General features: G+C 35.5%; 1 protein-coding gene and 1 long non-coding RNA gene across 3 annotated transcripts in view; one reads left to right on the forward strand and one right to left on the reverse strand.

Moving 5' to 3' along the window:
- The window catches only part of LOC307164073, a 49,885-nt gene extending 46,366 nt beyond the window's left edge, over positions 1–3,519 (forward strand). Inside the window, exon 3 of one of the 2 annotated variants that reach the window (XR_013822204.1) lies at positions 1,635–2,070. This is a non-coding gene — a long non-coding RNA (uncharacterized lncRNA). Of the gene's footprint in view, positions 1–1,634 lie in introns of both variants that reach the window. The other variant, XR_013822205.1, reaches the window with a different exon arrangement.
- On the reverse strand, positions 3,288–7,045 carry LOC307163646 (uncharacterized protein). Its single transcript, XM_079879778.1, has 6 exons — positions 6,776–7,045; positions 6,327–6,455; positions 4,707–4,900; positions 4,474–4,621; positions 3,979–4,183; positions 3,288–3,702 (listed from the first exon to the last, which is right to left on the reverse strand). Exons 2-6 carry the CDS (start codon positions 6,429–6,431, stop codon positions 3,398–3,400), a joined length of 957 nt encoding a protein of 318 aa, XP_079735904.1. The 5' UTR covers positions 6,432–6,455; positions 6,776–7,045; the 3' UTR covers positions 3,288–3,397.
- Positions 7,046–13,897: the final 6,852 nt, after the last annotated feature.

Consider the following 13,897-nt stretch of genomic DNA (forward strand, 5'->3'; position numbering starts at 1 on the left):
TCGGGTGACCAGATCGCAAACCAGAATTTAAAGCCGACAAAGCTATGGGTTCACGCCATAGAAAACGGGTTCACGCACAACTCTCTCATTTGTCGTGACGTTATAACATTTCGTCTCGTCTCGTTTTGGTCAACGAAAATGAAGAGACATTTTAGCATAGTTTTTATTTTGCTAAACCACATTTAGTCTCGTTTTTATTCGTCAACGATATTGCATTATACATTTATTTTAGTCATCGTCACATGACCAGCATTTACGTTGCGTCTCGTCTCGTTTTCGTCAGGTGAAAAAGGTTCGTTGACGACAATATTTCGTCATAATTTTCGTTGACGAAAGCAACACTACTACTCACTCACAGAGAGTACAATCAGTCTCCATTCCACACTTTTTTCCACACTGATGAAATGAGCGCGGCAAAACTGATGAAATGAGCGCGGCAAAAAATCGACCAATCAGAATTTTGGTCGAACCAGACCGTATCGACCAATTAATCGGATAATCGACTGGGACGTTACAGCCCTAATATTAACTATAAATGGTAAATGGACTGTATTTATATAGCGCTTTCACAGACTAATGGCCACCAAAGTGTTTTACATTTTGCCTCACTTTCACCCACTCATTCATACACATAATGCCTATAATCTATATGGGCAGTATGTAAGGGACAGTGTTGTCATCTGGTCATTATTACAAAATAAACCCAAAATGGATGATCAGGATCCCAACAAGTGATTTATAGTAGCACTGATGTCAGTTACCTGGATCATTAGTCTGACACTTAGGTGTGGTGTTGTGGCAATTTTTCTCCTTAAACATCATCACTGCGTAAGAGACACTCTGAATCAAATTGTAATTTTTTTAAATGATTTATTCTTGCAAGAAGTTCCCTGTCACCACACAGAAGTGCCCTGTGAAGTGAGTGAGACCCAGATGGGGAGGGCTGTGCACATTTTATACCCATTTCAAGGTTAACTTCAGTTGCTCTTCCTAGTAGTTTTCCACAGGCCAGGACCCATTACTGCTAGCTTCAATTTATGGCTAGCTGACCCTTAAGCCCACCCACAAACTAGATGACCTCTGACCAGCCGTTCCCAGTGTCTCGCTCCTTCACTTCAGATGTATAAACATACATAAATTTCATAAACAGAATCTTCTCTCACTACAAGTGAGAGACTCATATGTGACATTCTTTGAATCATCTATATTTTACTAAAGATCAATGAATATCATAAAATTGCTATCATAGTGGTTTCCCAGAAAGGGCTTAGATTAAGCCAGGACTTTGCGTTTGTATTTTTAGGGCATTTAAAGAGGTTTTACAAACTTACCTTACAAAAAAACATAACAGGTTGTGTATATTGAGAAAAAACAATGGCTCGAAGATATGTCAGTGCAAGCTGTTTTCAGTTTAGACAGTTCTGACATACATTATAGTCTGGGACTACTTAAACCCTGTCCGGGAAACCGCCCCATAGTGTTGTATATTAAAAGATATCTGACTGCTGAATGTCACAAATAACCATCAGCATCAAATGTCACAAAGAGCTGTGTAATAATGTCCTGTAAGTTTTCTTTTATTGCAAATGGTATTTTTAAATCTGATTCTTAATTATGTATAATGTCTGTTACAGGAGTGATGGACAACCCTGTGCTGGCACGCTGCTGTCGCAGTTTAATTGGCTGTCGACAATGTGTCGACGTTATACTGCAGGAGGGTCAAGGGTGTGTTAAATGTCGGTCTGCAATCACAGGAGAATCCCTGGTTGCTGTAGCTGGCCTTTCGGAAGTGCTAAATGTTATCAGGGCCTTAGAAGAGCAATTCAGTTCAGATTAAAATTCCTGCTGTGGTAGTTGTTTCAAATGTTCAGTTGCTGTTCAAATGTTTCATTATAACTCAGAATATAATTGTGGTCTCTTAATATTGTAGCGCATGTTTGAATGCCACCAGAAGCGTTATTTTTAGTTCATTTTTTCAGTTAATATAACTAAAGTATTCCGGCACCGTGCCGGATCTCCGGTGTGCGGCCGTGAGGAATTTGTTTTTAATAAAACATTTGGGAGACTTGCATGTTGTTTAATATTTTCAAGTCAATTCATTTCACATACCAATCATATGAGAGGGACGCAGCTCAAACTAATACTTTACAAGCAGAGCAGGGGAGGTCCTGACACGCACGTTAGCGTTGTCTGTTAAAGCGTGGAGCGCAAGTTCATGAAGCTTGGGGAGGATGTCCCCACGGGCGTAATTTCCTATGGGGACCGACACTTGTGAAAATCTTCTGATAGGTAACTTCTGAATATTAAATGTAGAACATTCTGTGTAGCTTACTAAAAATGGAAACAATATAGAATAATAAAACATCTCATTCACCAGCTGCCAGCAGCTAAAGTCTCAGGTACCCACACCCATTGTAATCACGTCTAACAGGAATGCACATACAGTAACAGGAAGTCAGTAATGAGCGATAAGACAAAAGAGAACATGCGCTGTGATTGTCCTGACACACACACACGACGCACAGAAAGACACGCGCGGCAGTATTGCGCTTGAACGACCAATAACAGATTTAAGCCAAACTGTCCATTTCATCTAAGGATTAATCTAAATTTAATTTACATTTTTTGCAGCTGTGTTTTTTTTAACCGTATTCATTTTCTATATATGACAGACAGTAAAGGTACAAGTAAAAATTACATTTGTTACGGGGTTAAAGTGAGGATGGTTTTAAGTTCACTTAAATTAAAAAATATAGTTTTTGAAGCTTAGCAAATGTAAATTTCGTAATTTTTTTAGTAAAATTTCATCAATACATCAGTAGCTATACTAATATCAGTGGTACTGGCCTTCATTCATAAAAAGATCCATTAACATATAGCCGAAATTACACTACAGGGCCGTTGAATGCTTGAATCTGATTGTGTGATAAACGTTATAAAGTGTGCACTATTTTCAGGGAAACGCACGGCTAAAGTAGTTCCAGGCAGGACTGTTCCATATCACTTTGCGTAGTCAACAACAGAAAATACGATGATTCTATATAACGGTAGTATAAGCAAAACAATTGACTCCAGGCCGTTGAATTATTAAACAAATAATGCACAGCCAAGATAACGGCCACTCCGCTTCATGACCTCTGTACCACCTCGGGTGTGCATTATTGTTCTAATAGTTTGACGGCCTGTCATCAATTATTTTTTTACATAAGTGGTGACATTGAAGATCAATCTTCAAATCCCCCCAACACACACACACACAAAGGTTCATGCTTAGGTTTTTTTTTTTTACTTTAACCCCTCGTAATATAGTATACAGTTCATGCTACAGTATAAAAAATAATAATGCATGACAAGATCAGTTTTGGTAGTCAAGGTAGTGCTACAAGATAAAGCAGTTCTATGCACATCTTCTTGTTATGTTAATTAGGTCAGTCAAACAGTCTTGGTAATACCTGTAATGCTCATTTACAGTGTAGTTGAATACATTTCCCAGGTCACAATAAAGTGAATTAAACTCTGTCTCCGCCCTAATTTTGTCCTCTTCAGACTGAAATGGGTCAATGCCAAATGCTGATGGAGTGGTCAAACTGTTTCCCATTTCCTGTCTGTAAAGCTCTGCAGCTTCTGAAGCCCTCGGCAGCAGTTGCTCTAAAATCCTTGACTTGCAGCCATCTCTGGCCAGCAGATTGGGAATGCCTTTGCCTATAAATAGAAACATTTGAATTGTAAGTAAAAATAAATAAAAATACTGTAAGAACATCCTACCAGTCTTGCAGAGTTCAGGTCCTGCCTTGCACACACTTACTGTAACTAATTGTCAAGTCATTCTGAAGACCTTCATTTGCTGGTTTAGGGTTGGAGGTTAGATTTGGGTTGGAGCTAAACTGTAGGAACTAGCTCTCCAAAACATTGTGTATATATTGGCAGTTAGATTAGAACACAATTTTAGAAGTGATATCAAAGCAATATCTCGCATACCTAGAATATTATGGCTATTCCATGCCTGAACAAATCTCTGTACCCCAATCTGGCTGATCTCACATGTGAGATTGGATACACAGTATCTGGTCAACCCATCCTCCATATCCAAAGCCTCCTGGTCAACCATCTGAATGAGTGCAGTCTTGATTGGAAAATTTACCCGCTTATTGACTTCAGGCCATATTCTCTCTACGGTGTGGTTCTGTCGAGTAAAAGAGCATTCCCACAATGTAAAGCACAACTCAAATTACAGTATAAAGTACAAAATACACTTTCATGTTAGTTCATTACAACTTCTGATTTTTAAAATGTATTAGTAAATGCTGAAATCAATAAACAATGATAAATAAATGCTGTAGAAGTGTTCATTTTTAACTTGTGTTAGCTAATGCATCCACTAAGGTTAACAAATAAAACCTTACTGTTACCAATACCTTACTCAGAACAGTATACATGTCATACAAATGATAATAATAAATAATTCAATCTCACCTTAGTTGATGTTGTCTGGAGGTAAGGCAGTCGTTGCTGGTTATGCCTGTATTCTGACAAGATGTCTTGCATGAAGAGGGTTAGATAAAACTCTCTACCATGGTCCACTCTGACCTGATCCCACATCCCATGGGAAAGGACAGCATTTCTAGGAAATAAAATATAATTTAATTTTGATGTTATTGAGTGTAGCAAAAATATGGTAAGATTAGAGTAGAAAATCTTAGACTTACTTGTACACCTCTTCATAAATTGTTAAATAGTTTTTTATTGGCATGGTAGAATGTCCAACAAGTTTTTTACTAAACCCATCAATGGCTATGACATGGGTCACACCAAACATGCAAAGTTTCTCGTTCTGGTCCATATGAAGTTTGTGACCCACGTACTCAGCATTATATGGGACAGGATTTAAATTACGTGCACCCTGAAACAAAACAGATTTAATTAGGTTACATATAGAAAGTATTCAGCCCCTAGTTTTAGAAGCACTGGTGTAGAGATTATGGGGTGGTTTCATGGACAGGGTTTAAAGGCACAATATGTAATAATTTTGCAGTAAAATATCCCAAAACCACTAGGCCAATGTTATATATTTTGTTAAGTTGATTACTTACAATATCCCTACGTTTGTACTCCGCTCGTACTGCCATAGTAACCAGAGCCCTCTGATAATAACCAAGGCGACTGACGTGGACAACTGTGTAGTTCGTAATGTCTATCTGCACGCGGTTGTTGTTTCGTTCAAACATTATGGACCATGGCAAGCAGACTTTGGATAAAAAATGACAACTAAAATGAGAATCAATATCAGCGCGCCGTTTTCGAGATGCCGAGAGCTCCACGTCCGAGACTAACTTCAACCGCTCCTACATGTACTTTATTAGACAGGTGAGCACATTTATATAAAACGAATCAATGTTATATAGTTCAACATTGATAAAATGTTAGAATATGATCTGTATGTTATTCTAATGTTGATCTAGCTTACTGCCAGTCTCCTACAGAGAAACTAACACATAGAATAACATAAATTTCAACACATTCAAATGCAGTTTAGTGTGATAGTGTAATGTTAGACCAAGTGAAACAGCGCTGCGTTACCTCACAAGTTTCATTCGTCTAATAAACTGACCTGTGAGTAGTAATTCTGCACTTGCGTGTAGTTCGGTAGAATGAAATGTCCATATTCCTTTTATATCCGTGGAACTTACGTCGCGTGTGGAGCTGATAGCTGTCTCTTAGCAATCGCTCCTGCTTCATATCACAGTCATGATAAAAACATTGATGTATTTACTCATCCATAAACAATATTAGATTGGCCGGCTTGAATTTGACGACAACATCCATAATTTTCTAAGCAAGTGTTGCGTCATCAAACTACGCCTTTGTTATTGTAAGAGGTTAGCGACCCCTAGCGGTGAAAAAAAGTCCCAGACTAAAATGCATGTTTGAGCTGTCTTAACTTAAAACAGCTTGCACTGACATATCTTAAAATATATTATTTTCATTGTTTTGTCTCAAGATGCACACCAATAATGTTTTTTTTTTTTTTTTTTTGTAAGGCATGTTGGTAAAAAACAATTTAAAAGTCCTAAAATATATATCTAAGGTCTAGTCCAAGCTTAAATAAACCTTGCCCAGGAAACCGACTCTATACACATCCTGCACCCATGTCATTTTCAAATGTAGATTTTATCTCTACTTTTGAAAATTAAAGACTAAATAGACAAAGTTAAAGACTAAAAAGACATTGATGTATTATTATGTAATGTTTAATATATTAAATTGATAACACATGACAATTATTTTTAATGATAATTGTTTTTTTTTACTATCGCACCCAAGTCTACCTGGCATCGAGCTTGATGATAAGGTTCATGCATCTGTGCTAATGTCCGACCCACTCGAACCTCTGATGCACGAACTCCTTGTGCAGCAAGATAACCTGTCATCATTTTACGTCCGTAATATGGTCCAGTCTGTATAGACAAATAAGTCAAAATTAACCAATAATAGTCACTTAGATACAAGATGATTACATACATGTAAAGCAATTCATTGCAAAACTCAATTTCTATTTTTCAAGTAGTAAAAAATATTTCAGATGTTTAGGCATATTTTTATAAATCTTTAATAATAATAATAATAATAATAATGTTTACCGGTAAAGTTATATACAATATGCGCAGCCCCAGAATAACGCAATGTGACGTAGGTTCACATTCTCTATAACGTTACAATAACCAATTTTAATTGAACAACTCTCTGTAGCAAATAGTAGCAATAAAAAAAATCTCACCTCTACAACAGCTTGCGAAACCACCAACTCCAACTCGTCTTCGGAGATGCATTTTCTTTTAAGGCCTTTTTCAGAACGGAATTTCCCCTCTGCATACCAAGCTCTGATAAACGATATGAAATTTCCGTGTCTGTGTGTCCATCTTCATACATGCTCTTTATAACGTCTTCATAAGCTAATAAACTCATTGTAACGAGCTACCGACTAACTAGACTGTATTTAAATTACGCGGGATATACAGTTTTCGTAGTGTCTGCACTCATACGCACTGCGCGCCCCCTTCGAATTTCCGGTAAAATCCAATGGTACAATCTTTTCCGGTGTCTGGGCGGAGCTTACTTGAATATTCAGGAGTTTCCTGTTTTGTGTTATTGAAAATATTAGTGTTACTCTCTTCATGGCTATAATCACATAAAGTGATTGTGTCTGTGTTTCAATGTTGAATGAAGTTAAACTTATTTTTTTGGTAGCATAACTGTTGTAGGCTATTCTCAATAGTTTGTACACAGTGAATATAATTTAATGATTAGTGGCCTATCGTTTGTAATATGATGAGCCAACAGACATCATGTTTTTTTTTTATTATTATTATTTTTATTCTAATTTGCATTGATGGTCTTTTAGTAATTTAATTTGATGACTTGATATACTTGGTATGAATGTAGGCCTATCTGTGGTGGCATAATAAAGTTTTAGATTTGTGATTTTTTTTTTTTTTTAAATTTGTCATTTGATAGCATGCATAACTTCAACCAGACATAAGTATTAAACACAATGAGAAAAGTTTATGTTTTTTTTACATGTATAAATGCATTATGTTAAAGTTTGGGCACCCCTGACAAATCATAATTTCAATTAATAATCAACTGGCCTTTCGAAGCAGTAACTTCATTTGGATATAATTTATATGGAAACAGTAACATTTCAGTTCTAAAACAACATTTATTGAATCAACAGTAACAATGCAATGTGAATCATAACAAAAACAGAGAGGTGCAAAAATTTGGGCACCCAAATGGAATAATTACATCAATATTTAGTAGATCCTCCTTTTGCTGAAATAACAGCCTGAAGACGTTTATAGCCACTGATATGTTCACAAATTCTAGTTGCAGGTATTTTGGATTCTCCCTTGCAAAATGTCTCCAGTTCAGTCAGGGTTGATGGTTTCCGAGTGTGGAAAGCCCGCTTCAGATCATTCTATTGATTTTCGATGATGTTATAGCCTGGGGACTGGGATGGTCATTCCAGAACATTGTATCTGTGTCTGTGCATGAATTCCTTGGTAGATTTGGAACAATGCTTTGGATCAATTGTTCTGCTGAAAGAACCAACCCTGGCACAACTTCAACCTTTTGACTGATTCTTTAACATTGCTCAAGAATCTTCTGATACTGGGTGGAATCCATGCGACCCTCAACTTTGACAAGGATTCCATGACCTGTGCTTGCCAACAGAGCCCTATAGCATGGTTCAACAATTTGTACAATAAAGAGCAGGTTCTTCTCCTGTGATGCTGTGTCCTTTTTCTGCCATGCAAAGTGCTTCTGATTGTGACCAGAATCTTAGTTTATCTGTCCACAGCACATTGTTCCTAAATCATTCTGGCTTGTCAAGATGAGCCTTTGCATAACTCAAACAACTCATGCTTGTTACAGTATAAGCTTTTTTCACATCACCCTTCAATTGAGCTGTGCACTAGTGTACAATAACTATCAGCAGCAATATGTTCTTGGAGCTGCTTGGAGGTGCTATGTGGTTTGTCTGTGACTATTCTAATTCTTCACCTTTGCCTATTTTTTTTCACATCTTATTTCACAAGGACGGTTTCTGTTGCCTTCCATTCTGTAACAATTTTTCTGACTGTCGAGACAGAGACCTTAAACCTTTTTAAAAAACTTTGTTTATCCTTCTCCTAATTCATAATGATAAATAATCCTAGTTTTTAAGTTGTTGAGTTCTTTTGAGGTTCCCATGTTGTTTACCAGTAAGGAGAAGCACAACTAAATTAGCTACTTTAAATAAAACAATTTCATGATTTGTTGCACTTCTGTTTGCAGTGTAAAGTTTATTGAGCCAATCAAATTTGTTTTGGTGCAGTCAATAGTATTAAGTGACTAAGCATGCAATTGAAAGGGTGCCCAAACTATTTGCAAAGCTGATTTTATTGCAATACTGCTACACTTAAGCATTTTTGTCTGAAAAACATCCCATTCTAGCTTACGACAACAATTAAAATGTTAAAATTATTATAAGTGGTTAAATTGATCAACCACAAACCTAAAAATTACTAATGGTTTTTATTTTATTTACAAATGTATATGGAGAAGACATGATTGGCAAAAGTATGAGGATTGTTGTTAATAATATGGTAATTTGACATAGGCTATGCACACTGCTGTGATTGTTCTGTTAGTTTTACATTGCTTGCTCAGTTGGTAAGCAAAATTATCTAAATCCTAAAGTGAAGTGTTATTATTTCTTTAGTATCAAAAACCATTCCCAAGCTTTTTCCCCCAAAAACGATGCATTTAGTTTAGAAAATGAAAAAACATTAACATTCAAAATTATTTTGCACGGTGAATCAGGATTAGTTTTTTTTTTGGTCCATTTAACCTATATGTAGCCTACACAGAGAGTGTTAATTCAACACTAGGGATTTTGCTGATATTCACAAAGAAATGTTTTAGTTCTATTCTAAAGGCTTTTTAACAATTAAAATGTTCACATAAATAATAAATAGACCAATGTAGTAATTTGCACATTTAATCTAAACATCAAAGATAAAAGTAAATCATAAGAGTTTAAATTTTAATAATATTAAAAAAGAGCTACATTTATTTTAACAAACACATTAACACACAAGGGTCTTGGGATCCCAGACCAATCTAAGTTTGGTCTGCTCATGCAATCCCAGTCACACCAGCCTTTGCAACTGACAGATTTAATCAAATATTCAAATAAAACATAATAAAATAACATTTACAACAAACATGTATTATTAAAACTGTAAATAGCCTACACTCTCATGTTCAAAACAAAGTGAAAAATAAAACTATATCCTTTGTCTAGTGTAGCTAGAGATATATTTATTGACTCAAGTCATCTTCTTTGGAAAATAATCAAGGTTATTATACACATCACCTGCAGTGGGCATGGTGACCAGTTTGAGAACCAATATTAGGTTTAAATCTATGTTAAAGGACTTTACAATAATATTACACAATGGAGGTGTGCACTTAAATATATTAGAAATTCGACATTTTAAGATATAACGTTACCATATAAGAATGGGACTGTCATGCCACTATCTTATGCCGTTTTACTCTTTATTTGATTAATAGCTATATTCTAATGTTCCAAATATAATTGCGTTCTAATAATTCAGCTATAAACAATCATTATTTGATTAAATCTTGACTATTAATACCGGTTTGCGTTAACTTTTATTTTGAATTTCTTTAAACTGGTGCCCCGCCTCTTACTTCTTAACCCTCTTGCTTTATGCCGTACTATGATACCGTGCTGGGGAAACAGCAAAAAACATTGTGCTTTGCGAGTTATTCATCGCGTGTCGGTAAACGGGGTGTACCACATTTTGCTCTGCCGATTGCTAGACGTGATTGGCAAACGGTTTGCCAGAATATACCCTGACCCACCTGGACGGAAGTACCTCCCAAGTGACATGTCAGTAACCAAAATGCACCGGCTGTTCCAGGAGCAGAACCACAAGGACATCAGCTACTCCCTGTATTACAATGTTTTCTGCACCTCATTCAACTTGGGATTTGGGCATCCAGCAAAGGACTGCTGTGCCACCTGTATGAGCTCAAGACTCCGTATGAAAGATCCTCACCTTACTGAGGAAGAGAGGAAGGCAGAGATCGTGTCTGTCATGCTCCACCGATGCAGAGCCCGGGTGTTCTACACATTGCTAAATGCAGTGGAGGACACAGTTACTGTCTGCTTTGACATGATGCTGAACCTCTCTCTGCCTAAGTCTTCCATTGGCCAGACCTACTACTCTAGGCAGCTTTACATGTATGTGCACTGCAAAAAGAGATGTGTCAAAAAACAACACATGTGACTGTGTAGATAGCATTTTGACACATGTTGTGTAGATTTTAGCACACAATGTGTGTTAAAATGTAACTCTGGATAGAATAGCACTGGGTGGAGGGCAGTTTGTGTTTATGAAAAAAATTATAGGTATATTTTATATGGTATCCCATAAAATACTCCAAAATAAATAAAGCAATACATTCAAATAAATAAATTAAATCTTAATACATGAAAACTTAAAGATTAACGGGTGTTTTTTTGCAGCCAATCACACCATGCCTCTTTTCAATGTCTTTTTCAAATGCTGCTTTCACTTGTTATTAATAACCAGATTAACGTTATTTCTGTCAGACTCTACAGAAGCTCTTATTGAGAATTAACAGGTTTTGGTGTTAACGATTCATTGAATGTTTCATTTAAAGTCACCAGAATCGTGATTAGTGTCAGCTTTATTTGAGCTCTTGACTCTTGACTCTTTAACATTAGTTTTCTCTGAATGCTGTAAATGTGCTTTTATTTTAACACATTTGAAACAGCAGAATTAATCATGAGAAAAATATGCTCAGATGATAATATTATCATCATGGACATGTAAGATTGTTAAGCTTAGCAAGAGATTCATATTTTAAAGATGAGTGTAATATATAAAAGATGATATTTAAACAAATTAGCATATTGCAATTAACTTAAAATTTAATTTTAAATACACAGTTTGTACAGAACCTTACAAACTATGGTATCAAACAGACATCAAGAATCAGCACATAAATCTCAACAATGGTGACAAACAAAAAGCTTCATGCCGCAATGCATGCTGGGTGCCACCATAGTACAAATCTCATCCATGACTCCCAGCATGCATTGCGGCATGAAGCTTTTCGTTTGTCACCATTGTTGAGATTCATACGCTGATTCTTGAGGTCTGTGTTTGACTAGTTTCTTCCGCAGATTAAAATGTTTAGAAAACTTTTTTTTTTTTATTCTGCACTGCTGGACAGCATGATGTAGTGTCGTAAGATCATTATACCTAATAGCACATAAATAAATTAAAGGCGCACCACCCATATACTCATAAACTTGATCAGACCAGCACTTGCTGATTATAACATCATCAAGAAACATCTGATTATATCTTCTCTCACCATAACAAATGTATTTTATTAAAATACAGTTAAAGCAGCCAGAGAAAAACTAAAAGAAGAGTAAAGGGTCAAGAACTCAAATAAAGGAGCCATTAATCACGATTCTGGTGACTTCAAATAAAACATTCAATGAAACATCAACATCTGTTCCTCTGTTAATTCTCAATAAGAGCTTGTCTACACTGTAAAAAAGAATACATTGATTTTATTGATATCTAATTAATAAAAATGAGGCAACAGATTACAAGCAATATTATTCATTAAATTTAACAAATTAGAATTGAGTAATAATTAATCAAATGAATTCCTTAAAAGGTAACCATTTAAAATGAGTAAAATGTACAAAATATATTTTATTGCCAACATTGAAGACACCTGGTGTTAACAAGCAGAATCACTGAAGGAGAAAACCATAATTAAAGTCACCATTGTGGAGATCAGTGTGTGTTTTAGTTGGGCTCTTGACCCTTAAATCATTTACTTTAAGTTTTGTTCGGCTGCTGTACATGAGTTATAACAGCCAGATGAACAAATAAAAAAGGTGATCTGATGGTGTTGGTTGTGTTTTAACATAATTGTTATTTCACAATCATTTGACCTGAATCACTGATCTCATAGAGTCCAATTTATGAGTTAGGTGAACTATATTAATTATAGCAGCACTGACCTTACACGGCATAATGTTTTTTAACTTTTACAATGTAAGGCAAATCATTTCTAAAAAGTTTCTCTTACATAAAAAGGAGACACACAGACATCAATAATCAGCCTGTGAATCTCAACAATAGTGACATTTATAAAGCATGTTGCAGTGCATTCTGGGTTCCACCAATCAAAACTCATTCATGGCTCCCATCATGCATTGCTGCATGAATAAATAATGAGCTTATGTTCAGAGGTGATCTGTTCGTCACCATTGCTGAGATTCATACGCAAAATATTGATGTGTGTTTGTGCCAAAAAAAAAAAAAAAAAAAAATTTTTTTATTATTATTGATTTGATCATTTGGATTTCATTGAAAAGGCTAAAAATATTACACTGCTGTAATTAATAAAGTTAACTTAACTCATAAATTGGACTCTATATGAGGATCAGTGATTCAGGTCTAATGATTGTTAAGTAACGATTATGTTAAATCACAACCAACACCATCAGATCACCTTTTTTATTTGTTCATCTGGCTGTTATAACTCATGTACAGCAGCCGAACAAAACTTAAAGTAAATGATTTAAGGGTCAAGAGCCCAACTAAAACACACACTGATCTCCACAATGGTGACTTTAATTATGGTTTTCTCCTTCAGTGATTCTGCTTGTTAACACCAGGTGTCTTCAATGTTGGCAATAAAAGATATTTTGTACATTTTACTCATTTTAAATGGTTAACTTTTAAGGAATTCATTTGATTAATTATTACTCAATTCTAATTTGTTAAATTTAATTAATAATATTGCTTGTAATCTGTTGCCTCATTTTTATTAATTAGATATCAATAAAATCAATGTATTCTTTTTTACAGTGTATGTAGATTCATGATGTCTAAACCATCCAAATGTTCAAACAAACTCTTTATTAAACGTCACTGGACTCCATAAACACAAGTTAACAATATGTTTCAGTGTTCGTCCAAACACTCAGTTGTAAAAACACAGGAAGTGACTCTGGCAAATACACACCGACTACAGTCACATGTGACACATATCTGACACAAGTTGTGTAACTATAACACATTAGTTTGTAAAAGGTTTCAACACACTTCTGTGTAAGAAGAATAACACATTAGTTGTGTTAAAGGTAATACACAATGTGTAGTCCTTATAAACACAGAGATGTGTTAAGAATCGACACAGGTTGTGTGTTAAATTTGACACAACATGTGTTGTCCCTGAGCACACACACTACATGTGTTAAAATCTA

The sequence above is a fragment of the Squalius cephalus genome (assembly GCF_949319135.1).
Source record: "Squalius cephalus genome assembly, chromosome: 1".
NCBI lineage: Eukaryota > Metazoa > Chordata > Actinopteri > Cypriniformes > Leuciscidae > Squalius > Squalius cephalus.

What these genes read in the sequence shown, in the direction of transcription:
- LOC307163646 (XM_079879778.1), bottom strand. Translation starts at nt 6,431, where the DNA reads ATGATGACAGGTTATCTTGCTGCACAAGGAGTTCGTGCATCAGAGGTT. An exon ending in ATCATCAAGCTCGATGCCAG is followed by an intron (nt 4,901 to 6,326) that starts GTAGACTTGGGT and finishes GTTTTGTTTCAG; the next exon opens with GGTGCACGTAATTTAAATCC. An exon ending in GAATAGCCATAATATTCTAG is followed by an intron (nt 3,703 to 3,978) that starts GTATGCGAGATA and finishes TTCTATTTATAG; the next exon opens with GCAAAGGCATTCCCAATCTG.